Genomic DNA, 23,047 nt, shown 5'->3' on the forward strand with positions numbered 1-23,047 from the left:
AGGTGGAAGGGGCGAGGCTGAGACCTGGAAGAGCAGGCTGAGTGCCGGGGGCTCTGTGCTCATTGTCGCTGTTACTGAAGCAGAGCTCCGTCTGTGTCAGGCATCCCGTTAGCATTATTGGTTCATTCATTCAACAGATATTTAAGCCCTACTATGTGCCAGAGCTGTTCCCAGCCATTCTGACGCTGACATCTGGTGGGAGCTGCTTGAGTGCCTCCCACCTTGCCTTTCAAAGGCCATCCTTCTCCACTGTACCCAGGGTGAAGTGTCTTCTCCAACCCTCTCCTCTCATCTCCTGGGCCTCCCGTCCTTGCCCGTTGATCTTTGTCCACGCACACTGGTCATCGCTTTTCTTCTCTCAGTTCCCTGAATTACCAGCAGCACACGGCTGCCTTGTGTGGCCAGCTCTCCCCAAGGAGCTGGGTGTAGTGGAGGGACAGGAGAGCACAGACCAGGGCACTGTTTCCGGGGCCCCAAGCTAATAGGCTCCTCTCCCGCACCCCAGCCGCGGCCTCTGTGGCATGGTGCTGAAATGCATGCGGGTTTATTCATTGACTTGTTTACCATCAGTCTGTGTTGCTGAAGAGCGCTAGCAGGCTGTTTCTGTGAAGCACTGTATAGCCAGGGCCTCGGACTCTCTGGGATCTGCACTAACTGCTCAGTTAAACGGTTGTTGAATTGGGGCGCCTGGGCGGCTCAGTCGATTAAGTGTCTGACTCTTGATTTTGGCTCAGGTCACGATCTCGGGGTTGTGAGATTGAGCCCCGCGTTGGGTGCCACACTTGGGGTGGAGTCTGCTTGAGACCCTCTCTCTCTTCCTCTGTCCTCCCCACTTCCTGTTCATGCTCATGCACATGTGCGCTCTCAAATATATCTTTAAAAAAAACAACAGTTGTTGAAGAATGAGTAAATGAAATCATGTATTTTAGTTTTTACCAAGGCATCAGGCAGTTTCTGTCAGAGGAAATTTCTTACTGGCTGTCATCTTCTGTAGGTTTCTGCGTTTTATTGTTTCTCGCATTCCTCTCTCCCTCTCCTCTGCTTTTTAATCTAGGTACCTACATAAGACACCCCAAATTCCTGTTACTTTTTAGGACAAAGTTATTGAATACTCTCTACTTAAGCCCGAAGTCCTGTACTACCAAAGTAGGTCCAGCCTTCCTCAGCCCAGCCAAGACTCCAAACTGGGGTGTTAAGGGCCAACTCTTCCGGGTTCTCATTCACAGTAAGGAAGGAAAGTAGAGAAAGCCTTTGGCATCATAGGGTTTTTTAGTGGTGTTGTGACTGTCTTCCATATTATACCTGTCAACAGGACTTCCACCCCGCTAAGCAGAGGACATCCCAGGCCTGGGGTGCAGAGAGGGGCTTTTGTCCTTGGCAGCTGGTGGAGAAGGCAGTGTGACGTTAGGGGAGGCTGTAGACACAGGCTGGGGCTAGTGAGGGATGGCTTCTGTACACGGATCAGAACCACGTGTGCATGAGTGATGGGGAAGCAGGAGAGTGTAAGGGAGGGAGATGGTGCTGTGATGAGACCTGAGCATCAAGGAAATGGGGGGCAGTGGCAAAGTGGGATTGGGTGTGAAACTGGGTCTGGGAGACGAGTCAGGAGGCTGCTGCCTCACGTGTGTGAGCACCAGCTCACCCTGGATGCCCTTCCTCCTGTTCTTGGTCCATGGAGATGCTGGATCCTCCAGAGCCTTGATCAGTCCTCCTTCAGGATGTCATGGCGCCTGTTTCTCTGGACAGACCGGCATTCCCTCCTTGGAGCCCTGGTTCTGTACCCCACAGTCAGCATCACTCGGAGGGGACCCCCAGCCCCCTAAGAGTATACTTAGTAAATCCTTGTCAGAATTGAGCTGATACAGCTTCCTACAAAATGGTGGGTGACTTTTTAAACACTGTGAACATTGACTTCACTATCTTCCAGGTGCACGATTGTCTGATTCTTCCACAAATTTGATTTTTATGCCATGAAACATGAGTTTCAAAAACTGCTTTTATAGGGAAGGGGATGGATGTGGAGAATTTACTCTGTGCCAGTTACTCTACGTATGTTACCCCATTTCATCCTCATGGTGTTTCTGTCCAGTGGCTCTTCCCTCCGTGTCACAGGTGAGGAGACTGAGATGCCGGTGAGGCCGCAGCTGGCCCGGATCTGCACGGCTGAGATCTGTGGCTGGTCTGGCCGGACTCTGGGGCTGGTGCTCTCTCTGCTGTCCCCAGTGTCTCTCCCTGTGGCAGGAAACAGTCACAGAGGCATGCCCTGGCATTCCTTTTTCCTGCTTAGAATGAGGCGTTGCTGTTTACTTTCTCAGGAAGAAAGATTGAAATCAATGTAACTGGCCTTATTAACTTTTTTTAAATGGTGGGGGGGGCGGTGGAGGGCTGCAGATGCCAGCGCATTTCCTGAAAGCACCAAAACAAATATAAAAATCCAATTTGCTTGCCCTTTTTTTTTTTTTTTTTAAATTTTCTCCAGAGTTTAACATTCAAAGCTGTAAATGAAGAGCTGATGAGATGGGGGTAACAAGCCAAGTCTCAGACACAAGGATGTATTTACTCCTATCACTTTTGTCTGCAGGTGGCTGTTCCTTTGATGAGCACTACGGCAACTGTGGTTATAGCGTGGCCCTGGGGACCAATGGGTTTACGTGGGAGCAGATTAACACGTGGGAGAAACCAATGCTGGACCCAGCGGTGCCCACAGGTACGTGATCCCCTGTGTTTGAGGCTGTGATGAGGATGACTCACTCTTTGGATGGCTTGTGGGGACAAACTTTCTTAGGGATTGAGCTGGGCAGTAGACAGGTTCACTGGTAGTAATTCCCCATCCCCAGGGCTGTTCAAAGCAAGGCTTGGTGAATTCTTAAGGTATGTGGTAGGAATCACATGTCACCTAGATTCAGGAACCTTGAGAATTCCTTTTATCTTTAAGAGTCTAAGATTTAGCTGCAAGTTAGGGCATCCCTGGGTTTTGCTTGGGAACCTAATAGTAGTTGGATTTTGTGGGAAAGTCTGAAGAATGAGGTCATTCCTTTTCTTCCAGGACACAGACACACATATATCTAGGGAAACTGGCACAGTCAGACTATTACTCATAAAGTTAATGTCCTGACATCCTGAATGCGCAGCTTATCCTTAACCAGTGGGGCTAAAGGGCTAATGTAATTTCTTGGTGGACAGCTGCTTATGGCAGGCATGTGAGAGTGACATCTGATGTATTCTAGGGAAGATACACCTAGCAGAGGAACACTCAGAATACATTTAAGGTGGGGTATGCCTGGGTGACTGGACTCTTGAAAAGGCTTACCTGGGGACATAAGCCAGGAAGTGTTGTAATTCTGGGAACATGAGGATCACCTCTTTGTATGTGTGATCCCAGGTTCAGCGGTAAAGACATCTGGTTGTTGGAGAGGGGACGTTGTGTCTGTGGTTCCTTCCTGCCCAAGGGCTCCTCTAACCCACACGTTGTCTTCTTTTTCTCGCCTACACCTTCTGGCACCCTTCCTCACTTTGACCACTAAATATGGGAGATCTCAGGCTTGTTCTATACTGTTTCCATGTGTATGAGGTTCTCCAGAGAAACAGTCAATAGGATATATATAGAGAGAGATACATTTAAGAGGAGATTTAGTACAGGAATTGGCTCACTGTATAGAGGCTGAGCAGTCCCGTGATCTGTTGTCTGCAAGCTGGAGAACCAGGAAAACCAGTGGTGTAATTCAGTCCGAGTCCGGGGCTGATGGTATACACCCTGATGTGAGTTTGAAATCCCAAGAACCAGGAACACTGATATTTGAGAGACGGATACCCTTAGCTCAAGTAGGGAGAATGAATTCACCCTACCTTTCCCTTTTTGTTCTGTTTGGGCTCACAAGGGAGTGGATGATGCCTCCCATGTTGGGGAGGGCTGTCTGCCTTACTCAGTTTGCCAATTCAAATGTTAATCTATTCTGGAAATACCCTCGTAGACACTCCCAGAGATAATGTTCTAGCAGCGATTTGGGCATCTCATAGCCCAGGGAAGTTGACATACAACATTAACCATCACACTCTGGGTGGCCTCCACCCCTCCTGTGCCTTCATTTGCCATCAGCCATCTTGTATGAACTCTAGACCTACACCCTCCACTGCCTGGCTGCCACTTCTTCTTGTCCTCTGGGGTGAGGGGTCTAACAGGATGCCACTAAGCTGGAGACAGAGAAGATGCTCAGGGATGTCCAGGTAAGGGTGTGGCCTGTGTGGCCTCAGTGACTGTGAGTTTGACTCCAAAGCAGGAGGCTACTGGATGGTTCTGTATAGTTCCAGTTAAAGGCGTAAATGGTTGTATAAGTTTTTCATGAGTGTAGATACCAGCCCCAGGTAAAATAAATCGGTGCTACAGTACAAAATTGAGCTTTGCAGACCTTACTTGTAGGATCTTACTTGGCATGAGCAGAGTCATCAACAACTACATATGCCCCTTCATAAGGTGACCGAGGGACAACCTGTTTGCCTGTTGCCCCATCATCCTTTTTAACACTGCTGACTTTATTCTCAGAAGTGTCTTGGTTTAGATGATAGAATCACTCATTCCATTAGGAACCCACAGAGTCCAGAGCACTCTGCTGGAACGTACCACATGCTCCGTTTTGCCTGGCCATCTTTGTGGTTAGCCAGATACATCCAGATCTTCTAGTATGTGAATGTGTTTTGCATGCACACACATATGCTCTTCCTGCTTCTCCTTAGCCCACCTGTAGGATCTTGTATGCTCCTTAAACTCAACAGCTCCCAAACTGAGCTCTTGATTTCCATCTCCCACTCCCTGTGTACTTGCTTTGCCGTGTTCCTTGTCAGGAAAGACCACTCTCCATAGAACCTTCTCCACCTCATTCTCTTGTTCTTCCCCTTCGTATCTCAGCATAAACACCACTTCCTTAGGATATAGTGCTTCCAAGACACTTCAGCCTGGGTCATCGCATCCTACGCTTTTTCTCAAGAATGGAGGCCACGGTGCATGTTGTTTGTTCAGTGTATGTTTTAGCCCCAAATGAGATATTCCGTGTGCCTGGGGACCATGCTCACCTCGAGAGAGCAGCCTACTTTGTGGTTCCCCAGGAACCCCCTCTGCCCAGCCTTCTGGGTGTTAGGGGCAGCCCAAGGCCAAGCCTGTGTACCTGCCGGAAGTGTGGTGAACTGCAGGGTGGCGGCCCGCTGCTCCAGCCCCTCCCAGCGTGGTTCCCAGGACTCTCGAGATGGGAGCTGAGCCTCTACTCGGGCCTGATAGAGGGTACCAGGCTGCAGGTGGCAGAAGGTGGCCTAGTAGGTGCTGGGGCAGGCAGGGGGGCACTCTTCCCCATTGAGGTAGACGGCATGGGCCAAGTTGCTATTGCCGGGCGCGCTTGTTCATAGCTTTATCTTAGTGCTTAATACAGGGCATTGTACATAGTATGAACAAAATAACCTTCCGTTGGATGGATACATGGATGGATGGCCAAATAGCCTTTATCAAGTGTATTTTATTTTTTATTTAAAAATTTTGTTTGCTCTCTGTTGCTTATTCTTTCCTTTTTTGAGTTGAAGTACATACATTGTTGGCATACAATGTTAAATTTTGGGTGTACTCCATAGTGATTGAACAAGTCTGTATATTATGCTATGCTCACCAGCATCTCTCTCCATACATTGACTATATTCCCTATGCTGTGCCTTTCATCCTCATGACCTAGTCATTCCTTTGTATCTCCCACTCCCCTTCACCCATTTTGCCCACACCCCACTTCCCCTTCCCTCTGGCAACCATCAGTTTATTCTCTGTACTTATGGGTCTGATTTTGCTTTTTGTCTATTCATTTGTTTTTTAGATTCTATGTGTAACTGAAATCATAGGGTATTTGTCTTTCTCTGACTTATTTCACTATCAACTGTTTTTTAAATGAAGAATGATAAGCATCTTGAAATGCTGTTGGGCCCTCTATTGACTGATGATGAATTTTTAATCTTTCTTAAAATCCTTCCATTTTACAGATCAGGAAACCAAGGTTCTAAGAAGCTGAGTGACATTGCTTTTCCCACCATGCCAATCTCTCTTCCCAAAGGAGTAACTCTTGCTTCTAATCTTAATTTTCTCAGCCCCTCATTATGGCAGAGTGTCATTTCATAAATATTGGATTGTGCTAATACAATTTTCTGAGCTTTTCTAAATAGAGGCATTTGATAATGATCACCGAAATTATTCTGTCATGATGCGCCTGTGGATTTTAGCTGCTCTGTGTGCTTCGTAGGCAGAGAGGCATGAAAATGAATTTGGATTAGGCAAAATTGTTCTTCTCATGGGCAAAAACTGAAATCTTACTTTTCCTTTTGTAAAACCAGCAGTTTCCCTTCTTTGGAAGTCCAGTTTAAATCTATTTATTCAGATGTTCCACGACCTTTGACTCATCCCTTTCTGTGTGACAAACTCTGTGCTAGGCTGTGGGTAGATCATACTATGTCATTTTGGCACTTAATCCCTCTGCTCTCTTCTCCTGGCGCATGGGTTGAAATCTGAACTCCTTGCTACAGCCTGCATGATCTAGTGTCTTCTGCAAGCCCTTTTTTATTCTCAAAATGTCCCAGACACACTGGCTCCTTTCAGTTCCTTGGAGACTGAAAGACTGTCGCATTCTTTTCTGGCTCAGGACATTTGCACATGCTGTTTCACTTCACTGGAATGGATTTTTCCACTATTCACTTGGCTGATTTCTTCAGGCCTCAGCTCAAATGACTCCTCCTCAGGGACATGGTCCCTTACCAGTCCATGTAAAGAAAGAGTCCCTCCTTGTTGTTCCCATAGTATCCTGTTCTTGGCTTTCAAAGTTCTTGTCATAAATGTGTTTCCAGGCCAGCTTATTCCAATCCTAAGCCATAGCTCAGTGACTCTGAGCCCTTAATCCCACTGCGTCAGTTTCATCTTCTTTAGTATAGGAACCAGTGTGAGAGTTAAAGAGAATGATGCCTGAGAGAGTGTGAAGTGTCTGCACATAGTAGGATTTCATCAGTACTGGTTGCCTTGTGCTCTTTTCTGGTTCTTACAGTCTCTGGAACTGTAAGTCTAAGTTCTCCTTACAGCCTTGCCCCTTCCTTCAAGTTCACCTGACCCCAGGTACTGCTTTACCCGGGTGCGCCACCCAGCAGGTGGTCTGCATGGGTCCCTGAGAGACCCAGGGAGGCTTTTCAATACCCAGGGTACTTGCTGCCCTAAGGGCTTGCACACCTCCTCTATCTCTGCTCTGTTAATTCAGTGCTGCACACAGTCACTCTCAGAGTCTTTTCCTCCTCCCTTTCCATGGGAAGAGGCTGTCATTCCAGGCTTCCGACCTGGTTTTGCTCTGACCTCATCTTTGTTGGGGCTTTCCCAGAGCAATGGGGGTTACTATACCCAGAGAGCCTCCCTAGAAGCCTCGATCTGGTCCCTGGCACTTCCTGCAGGTGTCTCTGGTTTCTAGCTGTGCCTTCCCCAGCCTTGGCATAGTGTCAACATGTCCACCCTGGGAGACAGCCCAAGGCCCAGTATGTATGTGTGTGGGAGAGCTCCTTGGGGGCTGGAGGGAGATTCAAGACTGTTAAGTGTACTTTCAAAAGGGCTAAAACCAGAGGCATTGGGGCTTGGGAGGTATCCTTCAATTTCTTCTGCTTGTAGGCTGTTTAAGTGTTGGGATGAAGTAAGGTTGACTCTCAGGCTGAAAACCCAGGTGCGTTAGAAATGCTGCCTTTATATCAACTTATACCTGACCCTGAGCTTCCAGGGAGTTAGGTGTACATTTTTTCATGTTAGGGGCTCCCCCTTCCGTAGGGGTTTGCAGATATCCTGGGGACTTAAACAGGCCAGGCTATTGTGGTTTCCTCTTAAAGCCCCCTGTCCCATTCCCATGGTCTCTTTGGGTCTAGTAATTCTGCTGCTGCTTTCTAGGTTTGGGAGCCCTTGTGTGGCATCTAGCCAGCCTGGGGGCGTCAGCCGTCATCTTTCTGGGGCCAGTGCCACAGAGCAGTATGAGACCAGCGGGACCCATCCCTCACCCTTCCCACTGTGGAAGACTCTCTCTCCTCACTTTAGAAACCCCAAAGGCACACCTTTGTTGGCCCGGCCCTTATCGAACTCCTAATCTCTTAAGTTTAAGCTTTCAGACAAGGAGAGGAAAGAAGGAACCCTTGACTTCAAGCTCCTTCTTCTCTGCATCTTGCACAAATTTCTAGAGCAGAGACCTGCAAAGATCCTAGTTAGTTACCTGACTGGAAGGGGCAGATGTTAGGAAACATCAGAGAAGACATACACAAGCATTCGCACACAGAAAGGAATATTGCAACCAGTCGGCCTGCCACGGAAGCGGGCACAGTCTCCAGGTTGTGATGCTCCTTTCCCTTTATGCCAGTGGTCCTGGCAGGCCCTCGCACTGTAGGACTGGTGGAGGAAGAGAGACACGCAGACACACAGGGCAGGTGGCCGCGTGAAGACAGAGGCAGAGATTGGAGTTGTACATCTACAGGCCACGGAATGCCATGGATTACTTGCAGACACCAGAAGCCTCTTCTAGAGCCTTGGGAGAGAACAGGTCCCTGCCAGCACCTTGATTTCAGACTTGTCAACCCCATATCTCTGAGAGGATCAGTTTCTTTTGGCTTAAGCTACCCAGTTTGCGGCAATTTGTTATGGCCACCCTAGGACACTGTTCCTGGGGCAATAACATTCCTGTATCCTGATCCCATCACCTTGTCCCCAGTAGAACTCACAGCAGAGTGCTGGAAGGATTGGAACCTTTGCTTTCTTTGAAGAGAACTGACCTTTTTCTCTGTGTTTATTCTAACCAAGAATTAGACTAGGTGAAATGTATAGGAAAATGCTTCGTGTGCCACCATCCTGTGAGTTCAGGGATCTTGTCTCCTCTTTCTTTTGAGAAAACCAAAGCCCCAGAATGATGAAGTGATTGGCCAACCTCATGCAAGTTATATATTAAAGAGGAGCCAGCCTTCAAATCCAGGATAAACAAAGTCATATACATGGCAGTGTCATCAACTAAACATCTTTTAAAATTATTTCTATTTAAAGTCCTGATCTATGAGTGCAAAAATAATTTATGTTCATTGTAAAGAGTATGCACAGTAGAGGTAGCTATAAGGAACAAAAAAAAAGTCATGAATGCACACAAACTTACATCTCTGTTTTCCTACTTAATGCTCTTTTTAAGTGTTTTCCCATGTCCTTAAATATTCCTCAAAAGCATACTTTCTAAAGGCTTCATAGATTTCCATTACAGTGACTGTTTCATGATTTATTTAACCACCCTAAAGTGTTGCATATTTAAGTTCTTTGCAGTTAGTCACTCTTGAATCCCATTGCAGTGAATGTTCTCATACATATATCTCTGTGCTCCTCTCCAGTAGAAGTGCTCACATTTGCTTTCATATATATGTATTTCTGTACTCCCTTATGTACCAAACACAGAGTGGTTGTATATTATTTTTGAGATCTGGGAGAGGAATATCATCCACATGTCAAATAGGAATCCTGGATATTTGCCTATGAATTGATGTAGGGAACATTCTTAGTGAATTCTGAAGCCGTCAACACAAGTCAAGAAATGATGATGGTCCCCTTGAGCGCACCGTGTTCTAGCCCTTCATTCACTGGTTGGAGACCTTCTGAGGATTAGCAGGAATTATGCTCAAAAGAGTAATCAACCAGAGAGCAGTCCAAGCGCTGACAAGTCAAGGTGGACATCGGCTGTAAGAGCAGATTGGGCTCTCCAGTGCTTATTTGGCAGGTAGCAAGCCTCCTGATAGTCTGCTGCTCAGCTAGCTTCTGTTCTCCTTGGAGGCAGGGGCAGTGAACGTTCCCGAATGAATTGTTCTTATTAATAATTGAACTTTCTCATGATCTGACCCTGGCATCTGTCTCCAGCCTCAGCCTCCCCTTCTGCCCTCTTTGCTTCCCTTTCTCCTTCTATATAATCATGTGAGAGAGGCCTCTGTGCTTTTGTTTTGGGAGTCCACCCTCCAATTCTGCTTCCTGATTTTGAGAATCTCCCACTGTGGGGATCTTGATGGAATGTGGAACTTGCTGGAAGGTGAAGGTGCCAGAAATTTACTACCCCTGGCAGCCTGGGTGTGGTTGGACATGTGGCCTGGATGTAGCCCGCTGCCCCTTTCTGCACAGGACTTTCCATGTAGGGAGGACTGGCCAGAGGCCTGTGCAGTGGGGTGTCCAGTGATAGGGGTAGTGTCTGGGCCCCAAGAGATGCTACTGAATGAGGTTGGCACACTGTCTTCTTCTTGCTTCCCCAGAACTGCCTTAATTTTTGCTTATTTTTCAAGGCTATCTCTAGCTTACTGTTCATGATGAGCCTCCCAATATTCTTCTAGAACATCCCTAATTTTGGGGAAGATTGTTGTAGTTGAGTTTTCTTGTTTTCAACCATAAACCTTGCAGGTCACACCATCATGCCTTTGGCTAGAAGGAGCTATCCTATCTCCCTTCCTCTTACATCAAACACCTGAACAGATTTCACCTCCTCCAGGAAGGCCTCCCTGATTCTACCCACAGGGAATTGCCTCTTCTCTTTGCTCCTGTGGCTGAGTTTTTACACCTTTGATTCCTCCCTGGGACTGTGAACTACTTGAGGGCATGGGCTGCTTCTCATTGCTGACTTCCCTGTGTCCTGCATGGGGCTTGACCTAGGGAAGGTGACCCGCATACAGACGAAATTATCATTAGGGATAAGCATTTGGAGAGTCAAAAGTGAGCTGCTGTCAGGGAAGTTTTGGGAGAACCCTGGAGAGGCTGCTGCTTTCTCTGGCATGTTCGTGGTGTGTGGAGCATCTGCAGCTTTCCCATCTGGAGTGCTGCCTCTCAGCCTGATGAGGCTGCCGTCATGATGGGCCATTTGGTCCCAGGGCCTGGCTTGTCGAGCCTCTTTTGCTCTAGAGTTGATCCTTGGGGCAAGTAAAAGGATCCTGGGGATTACCCTTCCTTCACTCTGGGGCCTGGCATACTCTCACAAGTGTGCAGATCTGCTTGTCGCCTGTGTAAGAGGCTCCCTATTGGAAGAATCTGATGTATCCAAAAGCTGCCCTACTGTTTCTTTAATGTAGTGCTTACAATACAACCATCGGGAAGTAGAGGCCTTTAACCATCCTTAATCACTCCTGATATTATTATTGATTGGCTTAAAGCTATGAGCTCTTAGGTTCCCATTTAGCCACTGTTGAGTCAATACATTTTTTCTTCCCTCTTTAATGATAAAATATTATATATTCATTTTTAAAGAAATGCTGAGTGTATCCATATACGTTAACTCTCTCCATCACCATCCCCGTTCCCTCAAATATCACGATTAACAGATGGATGTGTATCGAGAAAGAGAGAGGAGGAGAGGAGGATGGGAAGGGAAAGGAAGGGAGGGAGGGAGGGAGAGAATATACATATGTGGTAATAGTGATGATAATAATAGGGAAGCAATATTTATGTGGTGCTTATTATGTGGCAGGTACTATCTTAAGTACCTTAAATATATTATTTAATCCACTGAAAGTCCCTCTGATGCAAATACTCTGATCTACATGTTACAGATTAGGGGGCTGGTGTCACAGAATGCTTCTATGTCTTGCCCAAGGTCATAGTTAGCATATGGTGGAGCCAGGATTTGCCTGCAGGAAGTCTGTGCCCAGAGTCTGTACTCTGGATCACCTCACTCTCGTGCCTCCTGAGAATGCACATGATGAATCAGGTCATGGTTCCCAACAGCTGTGTTATTGCCTTCCTACCACCCACTTAGATCTAGTGTTCACCTGCCAGAGCTGCATGGTCTTTTCACTAGAGGGATGCACTATGTTTATTTAATATCCAAGAAATGACAGTGGGAGAAGAAAAGATAAAAGCCAAAATGGACCCCATATGTCCAAATAAAAGGCAAGATCTTTGTCTCCAAACAGCTCTTGAAAAAGTTCCTTCAGGGCATTTTTATATTATGGGATGGTCTTTTGTGTACTTTGAACCACAAAATTAATTAGGGAAACTACATTAACCTACAGTCACCCCAATCAGTACTAGTTTGGGATGTTTACAGTGATAACAGAATTGGTAGGGGAAAAAAAAGGCAAGAAAATTGAAGACAGGCTTAGTAGTATTCTGGAGGATATGAGCACATAAGGACAAGTGATAAGAACAAGTGATAAGGATGGCTTGGAAAAGCAACAGAAGGATCTTTTTGATGATCAAAATATACATGGGTTAGATAAATGAGAAAATAGGCCTGTTCTAATATCCACATGGATGCTTGCCTTGAAGTCCAGTTTTCTGTGATATCAAACCTCAGTTCAAAAGTCAGCAAAACATAAAGCCAACCTACTGAATGGGAAAAGATATTTGCAAATGAACCTATCTGATAAGATACATAAAGAACTTAGACCTCAATGTCAGAAAAGCCAAATAATTCAATTAAAAAATGGGCAGAGAACTTGAATAGACATTTTTCCAAAGATGACCTACAGATGACCAATAGACACATGAAAAAATGCTCAAACTCACTAATCATCTGAGAAATACAAATTCACGCCACAGTGAGATACCACTTTACATTGGTCAGAATGGCTAAAATCAAAACCACAAGAAATAATGTGTTGGCAAGGAAGTGGAGAGAAAGAAACCTTTGGGCACTGTTGGTGGGAATGCAAATTGGTGCAGCCATTGTGGAAAACAGTATGGAGGTTCCTCAGAAAGCTAAAAATAGAATTAGTGATTGGGCAATGCCACTGCTGGGTATTTACCCAAAGAAAACAAAAACGCTAATTCAAAAAGATAGATGTACCTACCTACTGTAGCATTATTTACAATAGCCAAGATACAGAAGCAACTCAAGTGTCCACCAATATGTGAATGGATAAGGAAAATGTGTACACACACACTCACACTGAAATATTACTCAGCCATAAGAACGAAGTCTTGCCATTTGCAGCAACATGGATGGAACTTGAGGCTATTATGCTAAGTGAATAAGTCACAGAAAGACACATATATCATTTCACTCATGTGGAATTAAGCAACAATGACAACAAAAACGAACGAAGAAAAACACAAACAAAAAACCAGATTCTTAAAAACAGAGAATAAACTGGCAGTTGCCAGAGGGGAGGTAGGGGGGGAATGGATGAAATAAAGGGCATTTGGAGTATGCTTATCATGATGTGAGCACTGAGAAATGTATAGAATTGTTGGATCACTGTTTTGTATACACCTGAAACTACTATAACATGGTATGTTAATTATACTAAAATAAAAAATTTCCAAAGCATTATATTCCTATATCTAGAAACAAAATAACTATATTTTCTAGACTATAAAAAAAGGTAATGTTTCCAAATGCTATAATTGGAGGTAAAGGTGATGTAGACAGGTGTTCAACTTAAGAAGTGCTTGCTCTGAGGACAGACCCAGATGCCCTTGGTGCAGATGACAAGTTCGAGAGAACGTTTCTGTAATATGTGGGAATGGACAATAAACCACTGTTTTGTGGCTTAACACATGTGCACAGCTTACTGGGCAGTGTTCTAGGGACTTCTACATGATTTTAACCTGTTTAATACTTGTACAAACTGGGTACTATTAATACCCTTATTTTACACATGAGGAAACTGAGGCCCAGAATGTGAAGTAACTCACCCAAAAGTTAGTCGTAAATGGAGGAGCTGAGATTTGAACCCAGGCACTCTGTCTCCAGAGTCTGTGCTCTGAACCACTATCTGTTTATAACATAATATATTATCTTATGACACATGATTTTAAATATGTGTCATTAAATCCTATCTTAGGCATCGTAAGTAGACATTTGACTAATTCATCTATGTGTTGAATATTTCATGTATTAAAGCAGTCTAAAAACTCTTTGTGGGGTCTTCTCCCTGGGAAATAAGGGAAATGTCCTACTTCTAGGCACTGAGGATTGACCATCCTATCACTTTGTTGAATTGCCTAAGCCATCAGTGTCCACCTCAGTGCAGATAGAATAAGCCTGTGAATTGTTCTGAATAATTTGTCAGAAGGGAACTTGAATGGAGGCAGTCATGCCTCAGAGACCTTGATCTGGACAGCAGAGATGACTTTTATCATGACTCTCAGCCTTCCACTGCTTCTACTTCAGCCCCTCCTGGGACCGACAGGCTGAGAGGAAGATACTGCCAAAAATCCTCACAATCCTAGTGTTGCCAGCTCAGTGGAGAGGGTGAGGTTTCCATGGACTGCTCATCTGGTTTGGCTGCTATTCCGGGGGCTTGGGCTCCTCCAAGTGAACACCTTTTTGAATCTATGGATTGTCTTGTCCTTAGGAAAAAGCTTGTCTTTATGCTTTGAATACTATAGTAACTTGAATTATAATTACATACTATGAGAGATTTGATAAGAAAAGTGTAGTTTAGCAAAAATACAGTTTATTAAATTTAGTGAAGATGGCTCTTGTGTGACTTCATAAAATAGGGTCCAGTAATCTGGAAAAGCCCAAGAACCCATTGTAGCCCCATTTGGGAATGTCTTAGAACAGTAGTGTCCCATATGGTGGCCACTAGACAAATGTGGCTATTGAATACTTTAAATGTGGCTACTTCTACACATGTAAAATACACACCACATTTTGAAGACTTTGTATGAAAAAAAGAATGTAAAGCATCCATTCGTACTTTATATATAGGTTGTCTGTTAGAATGATTATATTGTAAATATATTGGGTTAGGTAAAATCATTAAGATTTAACCACTAACCTCTTTTTTTTTTTTAACCTTTTAAAATGTGGCTACTAGAAAATTTGAAAATAACCTGTGTGGCTCACATTATACTTCTATTGTCTAGCACTATCCTAGATGATCAGATCTGTATTGTCAATTGTACCAATAGGAATGTCTCTTTCATAATAATAACTAGCATTTATTGAGCACTTACTATGTGCCACACACTTTAAATGTCTTTTCTCCTTTAATGGTTAATAACAGCCCTTTATAGCGTAGGTACCATTGTGCTCCCTACTTTGCACATGGGGAAATTGAGGCACAAAGAGATTAACGTAGGGAAATTGAGGCACAAAGAGATTAAGTAAGTTGCTCGTAGTCACAGGGGTACTAAGTGGCAGAGATGGGATTTGAACCAAAGCAGCCCAGTTCAGTGCCTCGCAGGGCTGCTCCCAGGCTTGCCACCTTTTGACACACTGACATGGGACTGTGCTCACTTTACCCTTTGAACCTGTTTCCCTAGTGAGGAGTAGGTTGGAACATCCCTCAGGCCCCTCCAGTGCTGCTCTTCCCATGGTTTCTTTGTGCTTCTTTGGGAGCCGTGGGAATGTGGTGGGCTGGGGGAGGCGCTGTCTCTTGCACCAGGCTGTTCAGTTAGCCTGGCTCCTCCTTACCTGGTGGGTAGGGAGGCAGTCCTCAGTGCCTGTCCTAGCTCTGCCACTAACCTGGGACTTAGGGCAGGTCAGCTACTTTTCTCTGTGCTTCCCTGCATCCTTTTCTGTGAAATAAGTCTACAAGTAAGGAATCCTGGATTTTAGTCCTCGCTCTGCCATTAACATGCTCTATGACCTGGGGCCAAGCATCATCCCTTCCTGGGTCTTATTTACCTTATACATAAAATCAGGAGTTAATTTCTTCTGACTCTAGTGGTCTTTGATTTGTAATTTATGATTCAAGAAGAAAAGGATACATTTTTTAAAGATTTTACTTATTTGAGATAGAGAGTGAGTGAGCATGAGCAGGTGGAGCAGCAAGCAGAGGGAGAAGCAGACTCTGCTGGGCAGGGAGCCCCATGCGGGGCTCGATCCCAGGACTCGGGGATCATGACCTGACCTGAAGGCAGACACTTAACTGACTGAGCCACTCAGGCACCCCAAAAAGGATACATTTTTAAAGGGAGGAATTAAGTGACACATTTATAAAATACAATGTCTGTGAAAAATCCTTTGGTCTTATCCCCTCATCTGTGTGTCTGTCAGTCAGTCATGGCATCTGCAAGGAATCACCTTAACAGGGGAATTTGTCTTCATGAGTGTGCACAGATGGGCACAGGAAGATAAACCTGTCAACCTTCCTCCATTCTCAGAGCTGCAATGATCTACCCCAACCCTTAAGATCATGAGTACATCTTCAGTTTTTATTTTCCTGCAGTTGCTAATCAGTGAGACATTTGGTCACATAGAGAAATTTCCCCCATTCTCTAAAAAAGATTGCCCCCTGCTCCCTCCCCACACCACCCCCAGTCCATACAGTCTTGCCGCTATGCTCTATGCTGACACAATGCCACTTTAGTTTTGGAAAGCAACCGTTACTGCAGCAAACTGGTTTTTAAACTTTGCAAGAATCTGCCAGTGTCTTTTAAAAATGCTTCCTTTCCCAAGTGTTGTGTTCATCATCAAGAAAGCCAGGTTATACTTTCTCAGAATTCTCAAAGCATTCCTTGTCATTAGTGAAGCAATTGTAAAAGCTATGGTTAAGCAAAAGTCTGTGTTCTTTGTTAAGAGTCCTGAGAGTTCCTAAGGTTAAAAGAAGACTTAGAGCTTCCAGAAACCTTCTCAACTATAGCTGCTAAAACATACCAGCATGAGGAATCTATCAGTTGGGGTTTAATTAAGTAAGAATACAGAAACCTCCCTAGGTATTTGAATCAGGAAGGTATTTAATGTAGGGTGTAAGAGGCTTGAACCTTTGGAAACCCTCCCATATATGGTTAAATGACTTTCAACAACGGTACCATGACCACACAGTGGGTAAAGGATGGTCTCTTCAACAGATTGTGTTGGGAAAACTAGACAGAAGGATGCAGTTGGATTTTTATACCATACCACCCACAAAAATAAACTCAAAGTGGATTAAATACCTAAACCTAAGACTGAAACTATAAAAGTCCTAGGAGAAAACAAGAGAAGAGCTTCATGACCTTGGATTTGGCAGTGATTTTTTTTAAGATAAGACAACAAAAGCAGAGACAACACAAAAATAGACAAGTGGGACTACATCAAACTTCAAAACTGTGAATCAAAGGAAATAGAGTGAAAAGGCAACCTATGGAATGGGAGAAAATATTTACAAATCATGTATCTGTGAAAGGGTTAATATCTAGACTATATAAAGAACTCTTAAAACTCAACAACCAAAGCCCCAAAAAACTGGGTTAAAAAATGGGCAAAGGACTTGAGTAGACATTTCTGCAAAGAACTTATAAAATGGCCAACAAGCATATGAAAAGATGCTCAACGTCACTAATCATTAGGGAAATGCAGATCAAACCAACTGAGCTATCACCTCACTGTGCTAGGATGACAGTAATAATAACAGGAATAATAAACAGAAAATAATAGACACTGGGGAAGATTCCAAGAAGTTAGAACTCTTGTGCGTTGTTGGTGGGGATAGAAAATGATAGAACCACTATGGAAAACAGTATGAAGTTTCCTCAAAAAATTAAAAATAAAATTACCATATGATCCAGCAATTCTACCCAAAGCAGGTTCTCCAAAAGATACATGCACGTCCATGTTCATTGCACAACATTCACAATAGTGAAGAAGTGGAAGCAACTAAATGTCCCATCAACAGATGAATGGAATAAAGACAATTTGATCTATACACACAATGGAATATTACTCAGCTTTAAAAAAGAAAATCCTGTTAACATGCTACAATGTGGATGAACTTTGCTTTATAATCCTGATTTTAAGACCTTGAAACTGAATGAAATCAGAGAGGGAGATAAACCATGAGAGATTCAACTCTAGGAAACAAACGGAGGGTTGTTGGAGGGAGGTGGGTTGGGGGGCTGGGGTAACTGGGTGATGGGCATTAAGGAGGGCACATGATGTGGTGAGTGCTGGGTGTTGTATGCAACTGATGAATTACTGACCTCTACCTCTGAAACTAATGATTTACCATATTTTGGCTAATTTAAATAAATTTAAAAAATTAAAAAGAAAAAAGTACTAAATTTTTAGATTTGTACTAATTTTTAGATTTTACAAAATGGAAAATAAATAGAAAGTTTATTTGCTTGGATGGAAAGACTACTTTCCTGCATTTGAAAGGAAACTTCCATAACCTCTGACCTTGGTTCTCTGTATAGTTGACTTTTCGAAAGGCTGCTGGAAGCATATGCATATATGGAGTTCATGAACACTATAGCCTAGAAGGACATGAGTGGAGGACCTTGAACAAAGCTATTTAGTCTCTCTCTGGCTCAGGGTTTTCTTTAACCTGTTGAATAAAGGTAATGCGATTGGAGGGTGTGGAGATTAAATGAGATAACATGAAAACACAGAACAAAATGCTTGGTGCATGGGCACATGGTAGGTCCTCTCCATCATCCGCATGCACCTCCTCCTTGTCCTGTCTCAGCTGGGACTCACTGTGGGGGTGCAGTGTTAACCTGTCTCTACTGAGGTCTTGTCAGGCCTGAACTCTGTTTTGGGGGGGCTGGGGGAGACAGACTAGACGGTATGGCTGTGACACTGGTCCCTCCCAGCTGGTCACCTTTGAAGACCTTAGGCCATTTATACTAAGAGCAGCTGTTGGAGATCTTTTCTCCAGGGCTCTTGTGGAAGCTTAGCAGCAGCTTCTTGAGTGACTGGACCTGGCCCTTTTAGCTCTGGCCTGGGGTGGGACTGCCTATACAATGTCAGGAGTGCCAGACCCTGCTTGGGAAGGGGTCTTAACTATAGGGAAGGGACAGGAACGGAGAGGAGGGGAGGCATCTCCTGGAGACTGGAGCACCTTGGCCAGGTGGCTAGAGGGACTTTCTGAACCCACTCAGCCCCTGACTCTTCAGACCCTGTGGTGACTCCCTAGCCCGTCTTCCCTGCTGTGGAGAGAGCTAGAGAGGTGGGGCTCGACCCCCGCAGATGCCACACCATATGGAGGCAGTCACCTGTGACTCAGACCTGAGCTTTTACATCGCTTACCCTGCCCCACTCATATCCTTTAGGCAAACCCAGCTCTTGGCTTTTCTTTCTCTGGCTTGTAGAAGAGGAGCTGAGGGTCTTGCCACCTGTGATAGGTCTACTACTTTTATCGAATTTGGAAATGAGTTTAACCAATCTGGAAGCTCTTAGGTCTAGGTTCTGTTGATCGCGTATTAAATTATTCATTATTTCATGAGCATTTGTGACCTAAAGTCAATGTCCCTGTGGGTTTTGCTTCTGTTTTCAAAGGGCAGTAAATACTGCATTAGGTGATTCCCAAACGAGGCTAGACCGTACTTCCCCACTCTCACACGTAGATAATTACTTACAGAGCTAGCTGTACTTGGATGTGGACGGGCCCTTCAGCAGGGGTGTGAATCCTGAAAATCAGCATTCTGCAGTCTAGACTCAGGGAATTAGATCTCCTCAGGAGTCCCAGCTACTGCAAGCACTTCGGATTTACACGATTTTAAGATTCTGCCTGCTTCTTTGCTACAGGACCTCAGGCTTTGCAGAGCTTAGGCCCTGCCACGTGGCACCGGGGTTTCTAGCCCACCTGTGCATGTTTGAGCCCTGGCTCTGCTCTTGGCAGCCCATCACCGTGGATGACTGAGGACCTCTCGGAATCTCAGTCTTTTTTTTTTTTATTTATTTGAGAGAGTGAGAGTGAGAGAGAGAGAGAGCACAAGAGGGGGGAGCGGGAGAGGGAGAAGCAGACTCCCCGCCAAGCAGGGAGCCCGATGCGGGACTCGATCCAGGGACTCCAGGATCATGACCTGAGCCGAAGGCAGTCGCTTAACCAACTGAGCCACCCAGGCGCCCTTGGAATCTCAGTCTTGTTGTGTGTGAAATGGGCTACATGTCTGCCTTGACTGTAAAAAGCAGTCAAGACAGTGGAGGTAAACATACTTGGAGAACTCATTGTAGTCCTATGGGTTAGCTGTTGTCACGGTTATTGTGACCTTGAATAGCTGGGACCAGGCTTCCTGTCACAAACAAATGTAGTGTTCTCAGCTAAAAAGACCCCCCCCTACTTACTCACCCAGCCCATCTGAGGGCGGATGAGAACTGTTGTGGCTGTAAACCCAGCCAATATGGGTTGTAATACAGTAAATTATCACTTGTTTTGCAGTCTTGACGAGAAAAATAAATGCAATTACACTCATGAGTGTTGAAAAATGAAGCAAGGCAATGTGGATCGGCACATTTGAGGTGCTTTTCCAAATGAAAAGCTGTGTACAATGAATGCTAATGGGCTCCCTCCCTCCCACTCCCTAGCATATGGTGTAAAGTGATCTTTCTGAATTAAGAAAGTAGCTGCGCCAAGTGCCCCAGGCACAGGAGAGGACGCTGAATGGCCCCCACCATAGGAGACCCAGCAAGCAGACCCTAATTTCCTCTCTTGGCTGAGGACACAGAATAGACCCAGTTTCCTAAAGCAGGTACTTGCGTGATCTCGATGATGCCTCTCTGCTTATGGAATCTGGCATGTCCTCTGTAGTTCTTCTGTCACTGTGCCCAGCAAACATTCTCTGAGCACCTACTGTGTGCCGGGCATGATGCTGGTAGTAGTAGAAATGAAGCTCATATGCCCTGCCCCTCCTAATCAACCTCCCCTGTCACCAAGGACTGATGGGCATGATGTAGCCCTGTACTGGCCAACATGGTGGCCACCAGCCACATGGGACTATTAAGCCCTTGGAAGGTGGCCAGTCCAATTTGAGATGTGCTTTAAATGTAAGATGCACACTACATCTCAAAAACTTAGTACAAGAAATATGTAAAATATCTTGTTAATTTTTTATATTATTCAGATGTTGAAAAGGTAGTATTTTAGATATATTGGGTTAAATAAAATACATTAAAATAAATTTCACCAATTTTAGTATTTCAAATATGGATACCAGAAAAAGGAAAACTACAGAAATTTGGCTTGCACTGTATTTCTGTTGGATGGCACTGATCTAGCCCCTACCTACCTGTTCCTTCATGTTTTCTACCACACCCTCTGCCCCCTTGCTGGTAGTAGTCCTGCTGGTTCTTCAAACACACCAAGGTCTTTCATGCCTCAGGGCTTTTGCACTTGACATCATCCTTTCCCAGAAGGCTCTTCTTCGGCTCTTTCTCCAATGTCACCTTCTGTGAGAAATAGTCTCTGGTCATCCTTACCTAATATATCTCCTTTGTTACTTAGCAAAACACCTGTTCTTTCCTAATCACTATTGTAATATTTAGGTACTTTGTTTGCATATCTGTTTCTTATAAAAACGTTAGGGCAGAGAACTCATCTTTTTTGTTTTTTCTGTACTAATCTCAGTGTCTAACACAGCAATTAGCAGGAAGTTGGCACTCAGTTTTTCTTCTTAATGAATGTGTAAATGTCACAAAGGACAAAATATTTTGATCATACTGAGATGTTGAAAGACATTTAGAAACACTTAATGGCGGGTCCTAATTTATCAGTCAGTTAAAGAAGGTCTGGGTGAGAAGCATATGGTATATGAAGAGTTTAAATGGAGAGAGTTTGTTGAAATAGAGGTGAGATCAAGATTAAGGGAATTTATAAGGGATGGGGAAATAAACAAGTGCTGGGGAACTGTTACTACACCCAGGACTGAAGGGCAGTGGTAGGGAATGGTATCCTAAGATTGCCCAACAGGCTACAGAGAAACACAGCTCATTATTTCCACCCTATGGCATTCTGTTAGTACTTGCCACTGGTCAAACTCAGCTGGAGGAGGCAGAGGGTAAGGGAGGCTGGAAGATGCAGACCACAGAAGTCAGACTTTGAAAGGGCAGGGTGGGGATGGGTCTGGATTGGGGGTGGGGTTCACAGAGAATAACTGTCATCTTGAAAAGTTGTGGAAAGCTATTTTCTTAATGAACTTGAGCATGTCTTCCAAACCAACAACTGATGTCCTAAAAATACAAGGATGCTAATGATCACTATAATTATTTAACATTCATTCAGGGATTTCCAGTAACAGAATTGAAAGTATAATTCTGGGAAAGGAAGAAATAAAGTCATTATTTGCAGAGGATATTATAATCTAAATGCCAAGAGAAATAAGTGAAAAACTATTAGAACCTATTAAGAGTCCAGCAAGGTGACTAGTTAGGGAATAAATATACAAAATCAACAATTTTCTAAATCCTAGCAATAATCAGTTAGAGAATATAATTTTAAAAGGTTTCATTCTGTAAAAGGAACAAAAAATATAAAAGGCTGAGGAATTAACTCAAGAGGCACTATGAGGGACCTTTCGAAAGAAGCTATAAAGCAAAACTGAGAATGTAAGTAAGTGCATGTATCTTATTCCTGGATGGGAAGATGTGATATTTTTAAAGCTTGTCAATGTAATTTAAAAGATATAATGTGAATTACAATAGAAATTTATAAGCAGTGTTGAAAGCTGGGGGCATCACGTTGCCTGATTTCGAGCTATATTACAAAGCAGTGATCACCAAGACAGCATGGTACTGGCACAAAAAGAGACAAATAGACCAATGGAACAGAATAGAGAACCCAGATATGGACCCTTAACTCTATGGCCAAATAATCTTTGACAAAGCAGGAAAAAATACGCAATGGAAAAAAAGTCTCTTCAATAAATGGTGCTGGGAAAATTGGACAGCTATATACAGAAGAATGAAACTCGACCATTCTCTAACACCATTCACAAAGATAAACTCAAAGTGGATGAAAGACCTCAATGTGAGACAGGAATCCATCAAAATCCTAGAGGAGAACTTAGGCAGTAACCTCTTTGACATGTATCTTGAAAGAAGTTGCCACAGCAACTTCTTTCAAGATACATCTCCAAAGGCTAGTGAAACAAAAGCAAAAATGAACTTTTGGGACTTCATCAAGATAAAAAGCTTCTGCACAGCAAAGGAAACAGTCAACAAAACAAAGAGGCAACCCACAGAATGGGAGAAGATATTTGCAAATGACACTACAGATAAAGGGCTGGTATCCAAGATCTGTAAAGAACTTCTCAAACTCAATACCCAGAAAACAAATAATCAAGTCAAAAAATGGGCAGAAGACATGAACAGACACTTCTCCAAAGAAGACATACAAATGGCTAACAGACACATGA

The 23,047-nt window shown here is 44.1% G+C and overlaps 1 protein-coding gene across 1 annotated transcript in view; it reads left to right on the forward strand.

Moving 5' to 3' along the window:
- Window positions 1-2,051: 2,051 nt before the first annotated feature.
- LOC145723750 (receptor-type tyrosine-protein phosphatase T-like) overlaps window positions 2,052-23,047 on the forward strand; it is a 100,902-nt gene continuing 79,906 nt past the window's right edge. Inside the window, exons 1-2 of the mRNA XM_081832269.1 lie at window positions 2,052-2,112; window positions 2,582-2,707. Coding sequence (XP_081688395.1) covers window positions 2,052-2,112; window positions 2,582-2,707 — 187 coding nt within the window. The remainder of the gene's footprint in view (window positions 2,113-2,581; window positions 2,708-23,047) is intronic.

Source organism: Leptonychotes weddellii, chromosome 10 (assembly GCF_054177405.1).
Source record: "Leptonychotes weddellii isolate Sample4059 chromosome 10, ASM5417740v2, whole genome shotgun sequence".
Taxonomy (NCBI): Eukaryota; Metazoa; Chordata; class Mammalia; order Carnivora; family Phocidae; genus Leptonychotes; species Leptonychotes weddellii.